Source organism: Dendropsophus ebraccatus, chromosome 6 (assembly GCF_027789765.1).
Source record: "Dendropsophus ebraccatus isolate aDenEbr1 chromosome 6, aDenEbr1.pat, whole genome shotgun sequence".
Lineage (NCBI taxonomy): Eukaryota > Metazoa > Chordata > Amphibia > Anura > Hylidae > Dendropsophus > Dendropsophus ebraccatus.
Genome location: NC_091459.1, coordinates 26,798,007 through 26,819,150, shown reverse-complemented (window position 1 = coordinate 26,819,150; position 21,144 = coordinate 26,798,007). Strand labels below are relative to the sequence as shown.

General features: G+C 43.4%; 1 protein-coding gene across 2 annotated transcripts in view; it reads right to left on the bottom strand.

Annotated features, from left to right (window-relative positions):
• ORC3 (origin recognition complex subunit 3) overlaps nucleotides 1–21,144 on the bottom strand; it is a 53,828-nt gene that overhangs the window by 17,891 nt on the left and 14,793 nt on the right. For both annotated transcript variants that reach the window (XM_069973555.1, XM_069973556.1), the window contains 5 exons: nucleotides 15,577–15,693; nucleotides 13,665–13,744; nucleotides 9,164–9,297; nucleotides 7,861–7,946; nucleotides 5,184–5,281 (listed from right to left, as the gene is read on the bottom strand). In XM_069973555.1, the coding sequence (XP_069829656.1) occupies nucleotides 5,184–5,281; nucleotides 7,861–7,946; nucleotides 9,164–9,297; nucleotides 13,665–13,744; nucleotides 15,577–15,693 (515 nt within the window). The remainder of the gene's footprint in view (nucleotides 1–5,183; nucleotides 5,282–7,860; nucleotides 7,947–9,163; nucleotides 9,298–13,664; nucleotides 13,745–15,576; nucleotides 15,694–21,144) is intronic.

Genomic DNA, 21,144 nt, shown 5'->3' with positions numbered 1-21,144 from the left:
AGTTATACAAATCCCCAATATACACTTATTACGGGAAATACACATTAAGTGCTTTTTCCCCTGCACTTACTACTGCATCAAGGCTTCACTTCCTGGATAACATGGTGTTGTCACTTCCTGGATAACATGGTGATGTCACTTCCTGGATAACATGGTGTTGTCACTTCCTGGATAACATGGTGATGTCACTTCCTGGATAAAAATGGTGATGTCACTTCCTGGATAACATGGTGATGTCACTTCCTGGATAAAAATGGTCATGTCACTTCCTGGATAACATGGTGATGTGACTTCCTGGATAACATGGTGATGTCACTTCCTGGATAAAATGGTGATGTCACGACCCGACTCCCAGAGCTGTGCGAGCTGTGGCTGCTGGAGAAGATGATGGCAGGGGGACACTGAGGGACACAGGGCACTGGAGGGACACTGAGCATCCCTCTGCCATCATCCTCCTTTCCAGCAGGCACAGCCCGCACAGCTCTGGGAGTCGGGTCGTGACATCACCATTTTGTCCAGGAAGTGACATCACCATTTTATCCAGGAAGTGACATCACCATGTTATCCAGGAAGTGACATCACCATTTTATCCAGGAAGGGACATCACCATTTTATCCAGGAAGGGACATCCCCATTTTATCCAGGAAGGGACATCACCATGTTATCCAGGAAGTGACATCACCATGTTATCCAGGAAGTGACATCACCATGTTATCCAGGAAGTGAAGCCTTGATGCAGTAGTAAGTGCAGGAAAAAAGCACTTAATAAGCATTTCCCGTAATAAGTGTATATTGGGGATTTGTATAACTTTTGGGGGGCAATACAATACTTTAATAAACATTTTTGCTGGACTTCACCTTTGTAGGGGAACTATCATCTAACCTGTTAATAGTTCCCCTTTAAAGGGGCACTAGAAACATGTCAAGTTTTGGTCGATAAGGGTCTGGGTGTTTAGATCCTCACGATCTTTAGATAAAACTGGGAGAAGGGCACAGCTGTGCACTTCACTTCCTGGCTTGCTGTGATTTCTGTTTCTGTGAAATACAATATCACAGCCAGGGATTGAAGCGATTATCCAAGCATTTCTCCCAGCTCTATCTAATAATTGGTGGGGGTCTGAACATCCAGACTCTGATTGTTCAAAAATGTTCATGTTTTTTAAGTGACAGTAACACTTTATCCAGGGCGAGCCGGCGTTCACATGATTGCAGACAACTCTGTATTCCTCTGCACTGCAGCTGTAGCTCTATAGTAGTGCTAAAAAGCAGCTGCATCATAGCTCTGGCCTTAAAGGGGTAATTCACACTTTTTCTTTCTTTCAAATTAACCGGTGCAAGAAAGTGGCAGAGATTTGTAATTTACTTCTATTAAAAAAAATCTCAAGTCTTATCAACTGCTGTATGTCCTGCAGGAAGTGGTAATATTGCCAGTCTGTACAGCAGGAGAGGTTTTCTATGGGAATTTGATACTGCTCTAAAAAGTTCCCGACATGAGCAGAGGTGGCAGCAGAGTGCACTGTGTCAGACTGAAAGAATACAGTACTCCCTGCAGGACAAACAGCAGCTGATAAGTACTGGAAGAGTCGAGATTTGTTAATAGAGGTAAATTACAAATCTCTGGCACTTTCTGGCACCAGTTGATTTGAAAGAAAATAATTTTGGTGGAAAACCCCTTTAAGGCCCTATTGCACAGCCTCGCTGACTTTTGATGTGTCAAAAAAATAATCTGATAGCGCCCGCACATCTCCTTGTGTAGCAGAAGATATGCACCCAACAGCCGATTAACGCTAGGGCCACACGAACAATCTGCCAATTGTTTGTGCAGCCCTGGACGAGCGATTATCGAGCCGTGTGATAGGCTCTGTAAACGAGCGCCGTATACAGCGTGGCTTAGGCCGTCTTATATGGTCTTTACACAACTCAAATACTGTTTTGCTACTGGACTTTAGACCTCACTAACTTCAAGTCGTGTCCCAAATATAGTTATGGGCTCCCTGTAAAACAGACACCAAGGATAAAGAAGTTTAATTGACTCTGTACCCACCAAACCACTTGTACCTTCGGATAGCTGCTTTTAATCCAAGATCTGTCCTGGGGTCCGTTCAGCAGGTGATGCATTTATTGTCCTAAAAAACAACTTTCAAACTTGCAGCCCTGTGTCAAACTGGCGTGGCCTAGAGCAGTGCTTCTCAAACTGTGAGGCACCCCCTAGTTGTTGGTGAGTCCCAGCTGAGCAGCCAGGTTACACAAAGTAACTATAATCTGCACAGTCCTTTTGCTGTTTGCAAAAATCTCCATTTTAGCAACAATATTAATGTATTTTGTACTTGCTTTATTAGTATATAGAGCTTGGGAGACAGGTGAATGGTAGGCCTAGCATTATTTTCAGCTTTTAAATGGACTTTCACCACAGATAGTGAGGCCCGGGCACCCTCATGGTCAGTCTGGGGAGGCCCAGGCATTGCCTTAGTCTGTTAGGTAAGGCTCCAGTAGAAAAAGTTTAGATACACTGGCCTAGAGTGTCTATGCCCTAACCTTGCACCGCCCCTCCGTCCCTCCTCACCACCCTCTTCACCATTAGGAATGGCCCTGGCAGAATTTCTATTCCTCACTTGTCTGAACACTGCAAAGGTGCCTTAACGAACAGTGTTCACACAGGTGATAAATAGGATGAAGAGGACGGGGAGGAGGGACGTAGAGGCGGTGCAAGCCTAATGCACAGACACTGTAGGCCACGCCCATTTGACACAGGGCTGCAAGTTTAAAAGTTGTTTTTTAGGACAATAACCGCATCACCTGCCGAACAGACCCCAGGACAGATCTTGGATTAAAAACAGCTATCTGAAGGTACAAGCGGTTTGGGGGGGGGGGGGGGGGGGGGGGGTCAGATTGTGGGTACAGAGTCGCTTTAATTCTTTACACTCCTACAAAATGTAATCGTCATCTGAAGTCTCCACTCTTCACTGATTACTAGAAAAGCTTTTATGGTTAATATACTTTCATTATCTTAATACTTTAAGCAGTATAACTCTAAGCTGGAGGCTTTTAAAACCTAAGTATACAATAAAAATAAAAAAAAACATCAAAAATCAGCTGTCTGACCTAATTTTTTTTTTCTAACCTTCAGCTGTCATCCTTTCTTTCTCCATGGTTCAGACTACTTATTAACAAAGGTGTTTGTAGTTGGAGGGAGATGTGGGATTTAAAGTGAATGTATCACCTAAATTTTCTTTTACTGATTAGAGTCAGATACTAAAACTTATTCTTTTACTCTAATCTGTTTCTATTTTCTTACTTAAATTTTTATTTATTTATTTCACTATTTTTACATTGTTACGGGGGCTGCCATATTGCCTGGACTGTTTTAACAGCATTTAGTGACATGCTTTACAGCAAGACTCATGGACATAGATGTCAATAGACTCTATCCCCTTGAGATGAGTGTGAAACGTCATTAAGCGTGTTCTGTGACCATTGAAAAAAATCATTCCACAGGGAGCTGCTATTGTCTAATCTATCTACTGGTGTCACATGATGCTGTAATGCTGTACAGATGACTTTACAGCAGACTCCTCTTATCACTACAGACAGAACTCAAAGTCTCAGCTTAGTTTTAGCCCCAGTGGTGAGAATGAAAACTGCGAGACCTCAGGATTATTTTATAATATTGATCGAAAAATGGAACATTAGAAAAAAGGTCCCCAAAAATTATTTTCTGATGACACATTCCCTATAAAGATTGTTAGTTTCAAACTTTTCTGCCACTTGGGATTTTCTGTAATTAGTTTATTAAAGGGGTTGCTTGGCCAGGACCCCTTTTTGTGAAATGCCCAGGGAATTAAAAAGCACACACTTACCTCCCTGGCTTACATTGGGGAACAAAGCAGCGGAGTATGGGTGGCAGCACAGGAGCCAGGGAGGTAAGTGCATTTTTTTTTTAACCCACCCCCTCCCTGGTCATTCCGCAGAAAAGGGGTCAGGGCCGGACAAGCCCATTAAAAATAATTACCATCTCATAAAATGATGGCATGTGAAGGTCCCCTAGTGAGTTCTGCACTGAGTATTTTCCTGTATAGTAGTGCTTTCAGCCACTTGGCCAAGCAGAGAACTAAAGCAAGCTCAATTTATTTGAACATGACTGTACTGCAGTATACTGCACAGCTACGTGGCTAGTGTCAACTGTACAGTAAGGCTGGGTTCACACTGCGTTTTTGCAATCTGTTTTTTTTACCCGTTTTTTTTTTTTTTTTTTTTAAACTGATGCATTTGTGTGCATCCGTTTTGATCCGTTTTTCCATTGACTTCCATTGTAAAAAAAAAACTGATCCTTTTTTTTAACGGACACAAAAGTAGTGTCAGCTACTTTGTCTTTATTTCTGAGAAAAGTATAACTTCTACATTGGTCCTCAAGGGCCAGTCCTGTGGGCAAGGACATGGTTTCATTCTGATTCCAGCTCTGGTGCCCTGGAGGAATCACTTTGCCAGTATACATATTAGAGGATTGTATTTAACCCTTTCACGACCTAGGGTCATTGATGCCTCAATGCCCAGGTCGTTTTAGGATATCCGCTTATGGGTTCATATTGATCCTAATGTCACTGTGTCTGCCCCCTCTCCTCTGTCCCCTGCCGCTGTTACAATCTTGTGACAGTGGCAGGGGAGAGAGGGGAGGGGGCATAGCTCACGGCCACGCCCGGCGCGTACCCTGCCTTCCCTCCCTCCCCCTGCTGGCCTCTGTAGCCAGGAAATGGCTACCATCGGGGCTCTGCGATCACTTCGCAGAGCCCCGATGGACACTGGCAGAGAATTCTCCCTCTGTAGAGGGAGAATTCTCTGTCAGGAGCCCTATAGATGCTGCGGTCTTGCTGACTGCAGTATCTATCGGGTTAACTCTCAGTACCGGGGCACGGCTCCGGTGCTGAGAGTTGCCGCGGGTCCCTGGCTATCACTGATAGCCGGACTGCCACGGATGACACAGGCGCAGCTCCTGTGCCATTTGTCACACCCCACAATTACAATTCCTATCATGCCTGGACAGCCAAAGCTTTGCTTTGGCTGTCCAGGTATGAGAATTGTCATTTTGCAAAAGCTGGAGGGCCAAAGGTTCCCCATCCCTGGTATAGAACTTGATATGCTATATATTACTAAAGCCAGCCTAAAAAGCCTCACCGCATGGCACATACCTAACTAAGCCATCAAGAAAGTCCACCACCTCAAGGCGGAGGGATTCAAATCTACTTGGTTTCTTTGTTCTTCTTGTTTCTTTCATTTCTAGCAATGTCTAGAGGGAGAGAGACAAAAGGAATATATTAAATGGGATAGAGCCTGTCCATATAAATATCTTACATCCTAACATCAGGTTCCAATCAGATGTTCTGCTGACCCACTGGTGAACCCAGCCTGAAGTCTGTCCCTTTGTGATCACGGATCCGAAGAACTAAGACAAAACAACAGCGGGAGTCATTTCAAATGCACATTTGTGAAGGGGAATGTTGTCTTGTCTGGTACACGTTACCTTATCCTTAATCCAATATATTAAAAAGCTTAGGAAAAAGACTGCATAGCTCTTCTCAGGTTAGGAAGTCTAGGAGTGCAAGGAGGAGGAGGAGGAGGAAGAGGAAGAGGAGGAGGAGGAAGAGACCTTTCCTACTGGGTCATTACACTACATCTGCAGATGGTCTGGCAGAAATCACACTGAAAATGTTTCTGTCTGGTTTACAAAGCCAAAAAATGTGAAATACAATCATTGGGCGCTGTCAGATCTACTATGCTATCGTATCTTAGGGAAGTATAAAGGGGAGGATTTGTGCTTGGGGATATATATCTCTTAATGATTTGCAAGGCCGGCCTTTGGGGTGTGCGACCTGTGCGCATGTACGCACCTCACTCCTGGCCAGCTGGGGGGCGCTCTGGCAGGAAGAGAGCTAAATCGGGACTGCAACTGCTGCCAGACGCCGCTGTCACACACTTAAGGGGGCCACAGGGGCCGCTGACAGTGTCAGATGGCTTCAGAAACGCTATGTCCCTTTCAAAGCCCTAGTTACACTCAGCTCGGCTACCTTCCCCTAAAGCTCCCATCTCCAGCTCCGCGGCGCCCGACTCTTTTCTCCCCTGCTCTTCTTCTCCACGCTGCTGCACAAGTCAGGGACGGGCAGGAGAGAAGAGGGTGCAGGCGCCGCAGGGCTGGAGATAGGAGCTTCTGGGGAAGGTAGCTGAGCTGTGTGTGACGCTGGCTGCTCAGGAAGCTCCCTGTATGTGCAAATAGCCACTACTGGGACCAGAGCTTTAGGAGGAGAAAGCTGCTGCTGAGGAGCCATGTGAGAGGTGAGTATCCTTTTTTTTTCTGCTACACAGGGGGGCTAGGGGTGGTAGTTGTGTGGGGAGCTTTGGGGTGGTAGTTGTGTGGGGAGCTGTAGTTTTTTGGGGCTGGGGGGGTAGTGTGTGAATGGCTGGGGGGGTAGTTGTGTGTATGGCGGGGGGTCGGGTGATGGTTGTTGTCTGGAGGGGTGGGCGGCTGAAGGAGCTTTGTGTTACCTTAAAGGGGTGGGGGCGCAAAAAAGGTTTCGCACAGAGCGCCATTTACCCTAGGGCCGGCCCTGATGATTTGTTATTGTTATCCGTTTACTAATCCATTTTTACTAAAAAAAAAAAAAAATTGATAGAAAAACTGATGCATTTGTGTGCGTCCATTTTGATCTGTTTTTCCATTGACTTCTATATTAAAAAAAAAAAAAAAAAAAAAAAGGATCAAAGCGCATGTTTTTTTGTTTTTTTAACGTACACAAAAACGTGTTTGACCACATTTTTGTGTACGCTAAAGAACAGATGCGTTTTGATCTGTGCTTTTATTTATTGGAAGTCAATGGAAAAAGAGATCAAAACGGATGCACACAAATACAAATACAGATTATAAAAATGTACCTGTAGTGATGTTCACGCTAATTCAAACGTTGCTGCTCGATCCGTTCTGCAATTTTTCTATTATTTAGCAAAATCCAAATATGTAAATAAGTTTGGTGCACTGGAGATCTTTCTGGCCACTCAGTGCACCGGACCGGACCGCCCTTTCACCCGCCAGCCTTTTCCATGCTACATATTTATGTAAGCTGACAGTTATTAAAGGAATATAGACACATTTAGGGTATGTTCACACTACAGAACACATACAGAAATTTCAAGTGGATGCTGCGCGACAGACTCCGCTTAAAGTTCCGCCTATCCCATTGATTTAGTGATATTCTCGAGCTCAATCATCTGAGGGGCTGCCCTGAGCGACGGGCAGCAGTCAGTTAATATTGTGATCAGGATTTTAGAACATGCTGAAAGAGAACGATCAACCAACACTGTGCATGTTGGCTGATCGTTGCCTTTCAACAAGGCTTCATTCTATGGTTTGTCAGATTCCACAGTCCGACCAAAGAATATTCGTTCTTCGGACAGACGTCGGAATCTGGAAAACCATAGAATGAAGCCTATGGGACCAGTGGAGATGCGCGCGCTTGCCAGCGTCCGCGAGCTGGGTGATCCGCCAGCATTACGTAGTGTGCACAAACCCTAACATGGTACAGAAGCAAATCCTCATAGAAAACCTTTCCTACTCTGGAAAGTTCCTGTCTCGGACAGAGGTGGCAGCAGAGAGCACTGTGTCAGACTGTAGAGAAAAAAAAATAACATTTCTTGCAGGACATACAGCAGCTGATAAGTACTGGAAGACTGGAGATTTTTAAATAGAAGTAAATTACAAATCTATCTAACTTTCTGAAACCAGGTGATTTGGGAGAATAGGGTGATTTTTGCTGGAGTGCCCCTTTAAATGTTGTGTGTGGCACAATACAACAGAACAACTAAGATACGACGTACTTTCTGAAGCTGGTAAAGGTCGGTCTTCTTCTGCAGGCCTTTCTGTGTGGAACTCTCTTCACGGTCTACTTCTTCCACATTATCTCCTAAAAGAAATTAATTAAGATATTGACATCACAGGTCATCACAAGTCATTCCATGTCCGTGGTATACTGTGCAGTGCTTACTGACTACCACCAGTATAATATGGCATTACTCCCTACTCCTCCCACTTTGAGATCTGAGTCCTGGGAATCAGACTGGTTTCTAGGCTCTTGCTGCTTGACAACATAACTAATAGAACTAAAATCTTAACATCAATCGTCATCAAACCCTCTTAGTGATGAAGCTTCAGGAACTGGACCCATAAAGAACATACTAAGACGCAGAAGACCCAGGAGGGTCAGGCCTGGAAAGTACATCCTGACCTGCAGTTTTTATTTTTTGGTGGTCAAAGGGTTAATCATCAGTTCTTGGTTTCCCAACTCTCTTCCCTAAAAACAGGTCAAGAGAAAAACAAGGAGACTAATGGAGTAAAGGATCTGTCAGAAATGGCAAATATCGGTACTTATGTACGTAAATCTATAAATTCTTAAATTAGAAAGTGTGTATTAAAGAGGTTATCCAGGATTAGAGAGACATCGCACCACCCCTGCCCTCAGGTTGTGTGTGGTATTACTATTCAGCTCTAGAGATGATCAAACAGCGCTGATGTTCAGGTTCGAGTAGGAACTCGAACCATCGGTATTTGACTCCCGCTGCCTTCCAGTTCCGTGGGGACGGTGGAGACAGCTCAAGTACTGCCTGGAAAACAGGGATACAGCCTGGGCCATAGGTTGTATTCCTGTTTTCCAGGCGGTACTCGGACAGATTTTCAGTCTGACACAGTGCTCTCTGCTGCCACCTCTGTCTAAGACAGGAACTGTCCAGAGCAGGAGAGGATTTCTATGGGGATCTTCTGCTGCTCTGGACAGTTCCTGTCTCAGACAGAGATGGCAGCAGAGAGCATAGTGTTGAAAGAAAACACCCTTTACTACACAACATACAGCAGCTGATGAGTATGGGAAGACTTGAAATTTTTTAAATAGAAGTTAATTATAAATCTATGTAACTGTCTGAAACCCAATTGATTTGGAAGAAAAAGATTTTCGCTGGAGTACCCCTTTAAGAGAACTGAGCTGCAAAACCCCACACCCAAACTGAGGATAATAGTGCTGCTGCTGCTGCTTCTAGAAAAAAAGCAGCCATGGTTTTTCTCCACCTAGATAACTCTCTCAAGCATGCAGATAAGTGAAAGTAAAAAACAGAACATGATGACATGAACCTTCAAGAGCCTGGAAATGAGCCAAGAACTCCTTTAACTTGATCAATGCACTGTCCAGCTGTCTTCCAGAATACGGTTTCAGAACCTCGAAACACTTATGTAGCGTGGTCACTAGTTCGTCCTTTGCCAGCATTCTGCAAAAAAAAGGCACCAAACAATAAAAAGGCATAAGTCAGAAAAAGACAACACTTAGTCGTAGAAGGGTAGGTTACACCTATTCCCCACAGGCTGCAGCGAGGCCACAATGTTGTATAGAGGATGTTGTATAGCAAAAGAGAGGAGATCGGGAGCTGGGAGAGGTAAGCTGTCAGGTATTTGGACAAGGGCTGCATGGACATCACTAACGATGTCCATGCAGCCCTTACCGCCCAAATATCGGGCCGTCTAATGGTGCGTTTACACAGACAGATTTATCTGACAGATTTTTGAAGCCAAAGTCAGGAATGGATATGAAAAGAGGAGAAATTTCAGTCTTTCCTTCGTGACATGTTCCCTGTTTATAGTTTGTTCCAGGCTTTGGCTTCAAAGATCTGTCAGATAAATCTTTCTGTGCAAATGCACCCTTATAGGTCCAGTAAAGGAGCGCCTATCTAGCAGATCGTCGCTCGTTTACTAAAATGATCGGGCCGTAGGCGGCCTGTGTAACAGGACCCTAAGACAGAAATATCTCCAGAAGGAAAGAATACCCGTATGTAGTGAACTGTTTTGGGGTTAGTGCACCTCATCAGTACAGAGCAGGGTGCTGGCGGGCTATTGAGAGGCCTATCCTCATGCGTATAATAATTTTCTTTGAAGACTGTATCAAAAAGATGTGTGGAGACCTAATAATCTTTTCTTTTGGAGAGATTTCTGGCTTGACATATATCCCTATTCATGTTCTAAGACCCCTAAAACTATTTTTTTCCCATCTGCCAGTACTTATCATCTGCTGTATGTTCTGCAGGAAATGGTGTCTGACAGTGCTTTCTGCTGTCACCTCTGTCTGTGACAGGAAATGTCCAGAGCAGAAGAGTTTTCTATGGGGATCTGCTACTGCTCTGGACAGTTCCTGTCACGGACAGAGATGGCAGCAGAGAGCACTGTGTCAGACTGAAAAGAATACACCACTTCCTGCAGGACATACAGCAACTGATACGTACAGTAAACCTTTTTTCTTTTAAATACAAGTAATTTACAAATCTGTATAACTTTCTGATGCTAGCCGATTTGAAAAAAAAAATTTTCCCACTGGAGTACCCTTTCAAGCATGAAGTCTTAGAACATGACTGGGGATATATGCCAAGCCAGAACTCTCTCCAGAAGTAAAGATTATTAGGTCTCCATTAGGATACTCTCATGATAGAGAAATACTACACCCACAGCGAAAGGCCTCTCAATAGCCCGCCAGCACCCTGCTCTGTTCTGACGAGGGGAAATAACCCTAAAACAGTTGACTACATATGAGTATCCTTTCCTTTTGGAGAGATTTCTGGCTTGGCATAGATCCCCAGTCATGTTCTAATGCTCATACTTGTAGTGAAAGATAGTTACCTCTAAAAGGTGGCACCACCTGCTTTGAATACCCTTCTTACCAGAATTCCTAGCGGCACATGAACAGCGTATAAGTCTTCACACTCTACTCAAGGGGGAATATTACCCCTGTGGTCCCAAGTATTAACATAAAAACTAAATAAACACTATGGGGGAGATTTAACAAACATGGTGTAAAGTGAAACTGGCTCAGTTGCCCCTAGCAACCAATCAGATTCCACCTTTCATTCCTCACAGACTCTTTGGAAAATGAAAGGTGGAATCTGATTGGTTGCTAGGGGCAACTGAGCCAGTTTCACTTTACACCATGTTTGATAAATCTCCCCCATTATAAATGCTGCTACAGCTTACACCGGCTTGTTCAGTGCTGCACAATGCAAATAGAGTAACATAGCAATAGTATCTAGTAATGTTCAGAATACAAACTACATGGAGGCTGGACCAACAAAGGAATCAGAGGGTAAATGAGGACAGCTAGTTAGATTTCAAACATCAAATGTTTGGCAATACAGAGAAATAGGAAATTGCGTATTTTTATAGTCACAGATTCACTTCCTTAAAATAAAAATAAAAAAAATAAAAAAATTACCACCAGTGGTCACTGGCTCACTGTCCTTGACAAATGAGAACAGTGATATAAATAAAACAGAACTAAATCCTACAGAGTGGTTGGGAAAGTAAGTTGTGGCTGCAGAGTCCCATAAACTTTATTAAATAGAGCCTTACTTTTTTCTGGTCCCCTAGGGGACACGAAGCAGTGATCTACCATAATATTTCATAGCACCATTTGCCTGTCACTGGTTGTGTGAATGGGTTTACGAGCTCTTTACCTTAATCAAACACCTTAAAGTGTAACTGTCAAGTGTTTTTGTTTTTGCATAAGTCAGTAGTATAAGCGATTTTAATAAACTCTGTAATAGGTTTTATTAGGCAAAAAAGCCTCTTTCTGTACTCAAGAAGCAATTTCCCAGCTCCCCCTCCTCACTTCTTATCTGCGCATTATCAGGCAAATCAGTCTTCATTACAGAGAAGCCAGTGAAGACGGGTTCTGCTGTGTCTATTATATCCTATGGAGGCGGGAGGGGCCGAGGGAGATGAGTGAGCATGTAGAGGTGACATGAAGGTCAACTGTTTGCAGACTGTCTGGGCACCTAAAACGCTGGATTCAGGGGTCAGAAAGGTCAGTGCTTATCTACGAACTTGCTGAGAGAAGATTGCAGGGTTTTGCGCTGTGCAGGACTGATATTTTCCTCTCTGTGCTCACTCACTTCACTCAGTCCCTCTCCTCTCCATAGAGCATAATGGACACAAAAATCCTGCATCTTCTGAAGTGAGAGGGGAGTTAGAAAAACTGCTTTTTGAGTGCAGAAGGAAACACTTTTGCTAAATAAAACCTATTACAGAGTTTCTTAAAATCACTTGTACTATTGATATTTGTTGTTTTCTGAAAAATTACATTGAAATGACAGTTACCCTTTAAGGCTGTATTACACAGCACGATATAGAGGAGAAAGCAAGGGCCGACTTGTCAGATCAGCGCTCGCTTCCTCCTCGTTCCCCGATTGCTGCTTCTGCTATTACATGCACAGATAACGAATGGGGGGAGGGACTGCAGGAAGGGGCCCGGACAGTCCTTAGATTGTCCGTGCAGCCCATTGACTCAGTAGTGGTCTGCTATTGCCCTTCCTATTAAATGGAGTGACGTGCAGAAGACCATCGCTACTGAGATTTTTCAACATGTTGAAAGACCACAATCAGCCGACATGCATATCAGCTGATCATGGACTTTTAACATGAGCTATTATACCAAATGATTTTCGGCCAGTAGTCCTCCAAGTGTCCGATAATCGTTTGGTGTAAAAGGGCCCTTAGATGCCATGGTGGCTACAGATTTCTAGCAGCCTGGGCATAGGGACTGTACAGAACATAGCAGTACAATGTTTTTCTATAGCGCTACATCATAAGTCCCCAATGACTGCTGTATGCTGTAAGGTGTTAAAGAAGTATACAAAACGTACATTGCCGAGCCCATTAGCGGATGAGTGCTGGGTAACAGCAGCGGATATTCTATAAGCTACACACAAGTTTAGATTTCAAACCAACATTCTGTCTGTCCAGGGTAATGTAAAGTTAGCAGCTCTTCCTTGTTAGGGGCATAGTCATACTTAACTGTCATTCTTCAGTCTTCCTCCAATTTCACAAAAATCGCAGTATAAAGCAAGATATAGCAGAACTGTGTAAATGACAGCTAAGGCTTAGGGTACTATTACATGGCCCAATGGAGGCCCGATAATAACTGTAAACGAGTGCCAATCTGCTAGATCAGCGCTTGTTTACTGGCCCAATAATCGTTTAAAAAGGGCTGCATGGACATCATTACCGATGTCCTTGCAGCCCTTAAACTGCATACATTACCTATCCATGGTCCTCTTCTCCCCAGGTCCCGCGTGCTGCAGCTTCAGAGCTGCCTGTCAGCTGACGGCGGTCCCGGCCATTGATTGGCTGAGCAGCCTGTCAGCAAAGACAGACCGCTCTGAATAGGTAATGTATACAGCTTGCAAATCGTGAGCCGCCGGCCGCGCACTGCTGTTACACGTAGCGGTGCGCGGGTGGTACCTGACAATTATAGGTCCGAACCTATATCAACGATCAGCCGATGATCACTGTCATCGGCTGATCGTTGTGTTTATTACACGGACTGATAATCGGCCAGATAGGGCTGATGCGGCTGATTATCGTTCCATGTAATAGTACCCTTACACCTGATGAGAACTGCATTAATAAAATGTATGGAACTGTATTATGCTAGATGTCCAGCTGAAATAGACAAAAACCTCCCTTACAAACACCAATAATATATTTATAAATTTAAAAATCAATCTATGTCACACACATTATAATATATATATATATATATATATATATATATATATATATATATATATATATATGGAAAATTGATTAGACTTACCGTAAGAGGTCCAACGCTGACTTGTAATCTTCTGTATCCCATATATTCTTCTCTAAACAAGCACAATACAATTCTCTGATCTAGAAACCAAATACAGATACAATACCTAAGTAAAGGAATCTCATTTATCACTCTTCTGTTGGATTGTTTTAACATATTCAGGACTAAAAGTCTCACTATTTACTATTTATTTTCTATTTAGTATTACAAATGGAGCAGAATTCTGGGGCAATGTGGGCCAAAACACTGGCTTATGCTACTTGCACCATTTTTATTAAAGGAGTAGTCCGGACATTTTCTGCCGGGGAAGGGGGGGGGGGGATTTAATAACAAGTAGGAACTTAGCTCTCCGTACTGCACTACTCATATCGTATCACAGGCCATGTGCACATATTACATACACATTACATGGAGGCTGTGATGGATGCCATACTCTGGTATCTGGTATAGGCTATCATGGCATCTGTCTAATGGATATGTTGCATGCCATTTCAATGAATAGATTCCGTAACACTCTATGGGTCCCTGATGCCACGGTTGGGGGTCATTGGGCAACACTGGTATCCATGATTTTGCAGCGTTAAGGCTTCCATTATGAATAGACGATACGAGGGTCAGTACAGCTTATTCTGCACTTTCTATATTTCTTTACTATTTTAGGCTGGTTGTGTTTCGCTTTTCAGGATAGAACTTTAAAGGGACTCTGCTACCTCCAAAACACTGCGCGCAGCAGCAGCTTCAGTGCGGCCTGTCACTGGCCAGGACAGCCGCGGCCAGTGATTGGCTGAGCGGTCTGTCGGCTGAGACAGGCAACACAACGAAGCTGCTGCTGCGCGCAGGACTGGGCGGAAGAAGGAGCGCAGTAGAAGACCTGTGAAATTGTTGGTCGCCCGCCATGCATCGCTATTCCACGCGGCAATGCGCGGTCGGTGCCCGATGATTTTAGGTTTGAACCTAAATAAACGATCAGCTGATGACACGATCACCGGCTGATCGTTGTCTCTATTCCACGGAGCGATAATCGGCCGATTATCGCTCCGTGGAATAGGCCCCTAAGACTAGATGGACCCAGTGGTCTTTTTCTGCCGACAAACGTCTATGAGGGAGATTTATCAAATATGGAGTAAAGTAAAACTGGCTCAGTTGCCCCTAGCAACCAATCAGATTCCACCTTTCATTCCTCACAGATTCTTTGGAAAATGAAAGGTGGAATCTGATTGGTTGCTAGGGGCAAATGACCAGTTTCACTTTACACCATGTTTGATAAATCTCCCCCTATGTTTCTATGTTTAATGCAATGAGCATGTGGATGTGTGCCTCACTATAGATAACAGTACTATAGACAACGCCCAGCTGCACTCCTTTGTTCTGTATCATCAGTGCCATCTGCTGGTTACAATGAGATTTACAGTCATATAAAACCCATGAAGAAAGAAGGTTCTCTTTTCATTTAGACCACTATTGGATACAAAGGGAGGATATGTACAATACCAACGTCACAGGTGTCACATTGTCGTAACACCAAGAATACATTTGTTTATTCAGGTTATTGTATTCTGCCATGCAGGATGATGACGCCCTCGCAGCTAGCACATGACAGCTTACCTCTATAGCAGGGATGGGGAACCTTCGGCCCCCCCAGCTGTTGCAAAACTACAATTCCCATCATGCCTGGACAGCCAAAGCTTCGCTTTGGCTGTCCAGGCATGATGGGAATTGTAGTTTTGCAACAGCTGGGGGGCCGAAGGTTCCCCATCCCTTCTCTACACTTTGCCATTGTAAAGACTAGGATAAATCACAGATATGAACATCATCATTCTCGACCTGATTGAGTATTTTATGTTCTGCTCATCAATAAACACAATCTCACATTGTTATTTTTAATATAGGCCGAAGGATCTTAATGTTTTACCTGCTTTCCTAAGGGATACTTCGGGAGAATGCAAGTGAAGTGATGCAGACACCTTAGCACCGGAGTATAATTTTCATGGTATGTGTGTAAATCGTTCAGAAACTGCTGGGTAATCTTCTAAAATTAAAAGCAAACAAAATGAATACCGGATTAGACATTTGGAGACAATTGTGGAACGGAGAATTAAAGGGGTACTTTTTTTCTTTCAAATCAAATGGTTATAAAAAGTTATATAGATTTGTAATTTACTTCTATTTAAAAATCTCCAGTCTTCCAGTACTTATCAGCTGCTGTATGTCCTGCAGGAAGTGATGTTTTCTTTTCAGTCTCTGACAAAGTGCTCTCTGCTGCCACCTCTGTCTGAGACAGGAACTGTCCAGAGCAGGAGGAGTTTTCTGGTTCAATATTTTTATTAGGTTTTTTAAGAACATATTACAAAAGAGAAAATCTATAAGCACTGACTTTAGTGCCAACAGGAGGAGTTTTCTATGGGAATTTGCTGCTGCTCTGGACAGTTCCTGTCTTGGACAGAGATGTCAGCAGAGAGCACTGTGTCAGACTGGAAAGAATACAACACTTCCTGCAGGAAATACAGCAGCTGATAAGTATGGGAAGACTTGAGATTTTGAAATAGAAGTAAATTACAAATCTATATAACTTTCTGAAACCAGTTGATTTAGAAGAAAAAGATTTTCGCTGGAGTATCCCTTTAATGAAATATGCTGAAAGACAATGGATAGCATTAAGGGTACATTCACACTTTGCAGGTAAAGGGTGGTGAAAGCTGTGTTAGGAAAGTATTGGGTTTGTGACGTGGTTATTGGCCCCATAGTTTTCACAGCTAAAAAGGCTGCATTGATTCATAGTAAAATATACAGAGTTCTCAATGCATTTATTTCATATGTTACCAACTATACCTCAATAAGCAAAGAATCGGAAGTTTTCGGTTGGTTCCATCATTGTTTTCTCTCTAATTCTACACACAAACGTGGCTTTGAAGGGGTTATCACGTGTTAGAAAAACACAACAGATAAAAAAAAAAATGCTTCTCTAAATGTATATATGTCACCCTGGCACCCAGGGCAGAACTCACCCAACCCCCACGATAGAGCCCCCAATACACACCCCCTCCTGCCGCTCTTGGTGCGGCAGCATAGAAATCGCTGTCCATCCGTCTGCCTGCTCAATATGCAAATGAGAAGAGATCCAGTGATTTCCTATGGACATCCGACTCATCTCTATTCATTTGCATGTTAAGCGTGCAGACAAGTGGGCGGCAGGAGGGGGTAAGTAGTGGGGGCTCTATCAGGGAGTCGGGTGGGTTCTGTCCCCGGTGCCAGGTTCCCTTTAAAAGTCTTTTCTTTAAAGTGCCCCTATTTGGGATCAGTTCCAAACTTCGAAAAAAACAAACAATCAATTTAATTAAAGGGGAACTCCAGGTACAGGTTTAAAAAAAAAAAAAAAAAAAAAAAAAAAAAAAAAGGACCTTCTGCAATAGCATATAGCATTACTTATTTGTCTATCCCAGTTTTGAAACTACCAAAAATCCATTTGTTTTGTGTGTTTTTGTTCTGTATTGTGTGGCTTCTTGTTTGAGCAGTTGTACGCAGTACTACAGGTTCCAGAACGCAATGCTTTCCCTCAGCTGTTCATCACAGTCCTCCTCCCTGCCTATTCCCTGCCCAAATCTGTTGCAGAACATCTATCTTCTGTTTACACATTGCAGTTTCATTGTGTTACTGAATTGTTTGCTGTACTTTATCATTTCATTGTTGTCCCACCCACACAGCACACTGTATTCTCTACCTGTAACACCACACAGCACACTGTATTCTCTACCTGTAACACTACACTGTATTCTCTACCCATAACACCACACAGCACACTGTATTCTCTACCCATAACACCACACAGCACACTGTATTCTCTACCTGTAACACCACACAGCACACTGTATTCTCTACCTGTAACACCACACAGCATGCTGTATTCTCTACCTGTAAAACCACTCTCTGCCGTTTACCATCATTTAATTGTTTCTACATCATTTTTGTGAAGACGCTGCAGTACTGCAATGAAGTTCCAACATGTGTGAACATAGCCCTAATTTCACTGCAGACTTTTGCACAATCAGTGAAGTTTCAGCAGCTGCTTCTGGCTGGTAAGAGATGGTGAATCATTCAGGGGATTGGGGGATTCAGCCACGCCTCCTGTGAGATAACACCATGCCCCCTGTCTGCATCATCAGCCTGTGCTCAGCAAACACACAGAATGTGAGACAGAGGCATGTAATCTTTGTCTCCTAAGGGGGGGGGGATACCAGAAGGAGCATGAGACTGTGTATTGGCACAGAGGCCATTTCTCTTCACTTCCTGGATTTCAATCAGCTACCAGTGTGGCATAACCGCACAGATATGGTAATACATTATATAGACACATCTATATAACTCTAATGTACTTTTAATAGTAAACAAGTTTACCTTATGTGGAGTTCCCTTTTAATATAATCAGATCCTGCAGGAAGCATTCCTATGCTTTCCTATTATTCACAATTTGTTCTACTGTGGTCATGTGGTCACCATGACAAATTTTGCCTCTCCTCATGTGTTCCATTATCATATTAACAAATACAATTCACAGGTACATTTTTACTGACAAAGCTGGACTTGGAGAAGGTGAAAAAGAAAAAAAAGAAAAGAAAAAGGAGAGAGAGAGAGAGAAAAATCAATAGCTTGCCAATTACTCCAAGAACAAGACAAGCGGGGCCGAGTGAAGCACACCCATGGGAGCCCAGGAATGCAATCGTGAAAGGATGAAAACTAGCTGTACCTGAGAGGCAGAAAAAGTAGCATCAATCAAGTTAGATAGAAAGAAAAATACATAGTCTGTGATCGGCCCGGAGAGACATGATGTGCCGGGATTAGACGCAATTACTCATTTTCTCTTTTGTGAGCAAAAAGTTAAGATGGGAAAAAAAACTATTGAGCAGTTCTACTATATATTCTGCTCCGATCACAGGGAAGGTAAAGAAGCCTGCTGCAAACAATAAGGAATATGTGATATTTCATGCTGCAGGTTATATCAACTCACTCTGCAATATTCCCAAACAGAAAGTCAGAGGGGCAAATCAGGAGAGCGTTGTGTGGCCCCCTCTACCAAGATTATTATTTTATTCAGTATAATATAAAAGGTCAGCCTCTTTCTGATATACTTTAAGGAATTCATCACCCACCACGTCAGTGCCAACTACCGTGATTCTCTGAAATATAAGACCTACTCAAAAAATAAGCCCTAGTTACAGTCAGCTGACCAGATCCCTGACACGACATCAGCCAATCAGGGCCAGACTTGTTATGCTCCGCCCCCACCTGCTTAACAAAAGCTGCAGGGGAGGCAAGGGGGGTAAAAAGATGCAGCCAATCAGAGCCAGACTCGTTATGCTCCGCCCCCACCTTCTAAACAAAAGCTGCAGGGGAGGCAGGAGTGGTAAGAAGATGTAGCCAATCAGGGCCAGACTTTTTATACTCCACCCCCACCTGCTCAAAAAAAGCTGCAGGGGAGGCAGGAGTGGTAAGAAGATGTAGCCAATCAGGGCCAGACTTGTTATACTCCTCTCCCACCTGCTCAACAAAAGCTGCAGGAGAGGCAAGGGGGGTAAAAAGATGTAGCCAATCAGGGCCAGACTTGTTATACTCCACCCCCACCTGCTCAACAAAAGCTGCTGGGGAGGCAGGAGGGGTAAAAATACGCAGCCAATCAGAGTCAGACTTGTTATGCTCCACCCCACCTGCTCAACAAAAGCTGCAGGGGAGGAAGGAGGGGTAAAAAGATGCAGCCAATAAGGGCCTGATTTGTTATGCTCCTCCTCCACCTGTTAAAAAAAAAACCTGCACGGGAGGCAGGAGGGGTAAGAAGAAGCACAGTAAAGTACACTGAATATCGGGGACAGAGGGTATGTGGGCCCACTACAGCAGAGGGAAGGAGGTATACAGTATACTACCTGCAGCCTTTGGTTGTATTCATGTTTTCCAGAAATCCCTAGGGCTGCATCCAGCAGATGTGGTAGGTTAATCCACAGAAGGTCTAGAATACTGTAAACATATACCTATCCTAAGATAATACGAAAGGAAATGATATAAGGGCAGACTAGATGGACCAGGAGGTCTTTTTCTGACGAAAATCTTTTCTGTTTCTAGACCCTGACAAACCTCTGAAGGACAGCTTAAACGCAATGTGAACGGAGTGTAAATGCTTATATCACAGCAGTGTCCACAGAGAAGCAATAACAATAAATCACTACTAACAGAATAAACGCTCAACGGCTACTGTGTGCAGTCAGTATGAGCCCTGAAGGACAGCATTAAAACAAGTGAACACGTTTTCTGTGGATCAGTTTTAGTTCCATACTATTCTTTCATTATCTGAACGACTTTAAAGGGGTACTCCAAAGAAATATATAGGTTTACAAATCAAGTGGTGTCAGAAAGTTATAGATATTTTTCTCCAGTCTTTCAGTACTTATGAACTGCTGTATGTCCTGCAGGAAGTGGTGTATACTTTTCAGTCTGACACTGTGCTCTCTGCTGCCACCTGTGTCTATGACAGGAACTGTCCAGAACAGTATAGAGAAATGCATTGACCTCTCACAAAAGAATGTATACTTTAGTACAAACCGATTTGTTTTCCGGTTAACATTCCTTATCTGTTTATATGCTTATTATATACAATGCAATGCAAGACTCTAATAAAAATATTGAAACAGAAAAAATCTACTGCTCTGGACAATTCCTGACACGGACAGAGGTGGCAGCAGAGAGCACTGTGTCAGATTGGAAAGAATACACCACTTCCTGCAGGACATACAGCAGCTGATAAGTACTGGAAGGATTGAGAATTTTAAAAAGAAGTGACTTACAAATCAGTATAACTTTCTGACGTCAGATTCAAAGAAGAAAAAAACTCCAGAAAACAGGCAAGACTCTGGTGAGCAAAAAGCTTTTTTACTATCTATATTCCTAAATAATCTTGAATCCTCAAATCTCCCCAATTTACAGTCTGGTTACTAAGCTAAATAATAAGATGACACTTTTGTTCTGTAGACATCATTTTTCAGTAGTCTCGATACTAAATGCAGGATTACAATGAATGGGGACACCAGTATATACAGAAGGTAAAACAACTTAAACTCTGCACAGGTCACAAAGCATGCAGAAAAAACTCTCCCATAGAAGGGAATAGGTCAGCCTACTGTAGGTGCCTACTTTATGGGAGATAATACATATTGGAAAGGGCTAAATACCACAGAGGATTATCTACAGAAGGATGCCTACTTGGGAAGGGGGTGGGACTCTCAGAGGGCACTACCTCCAGGGGGGACGCCTCCATGCAGAATCCTACATACAGGGATACCTACGGCGGGGTAATCATTTACAAGAGCGATGCCTGCCTACCAAGCAGACTACCTGGGGGGGGGGTCCAGGGGAGTAGGTTAAAAACTACATGGGGGATACTGCCTACAGGATGGCCTACCTGCACAGAAAGGCCTAGATAATATAGATATGCACAAAG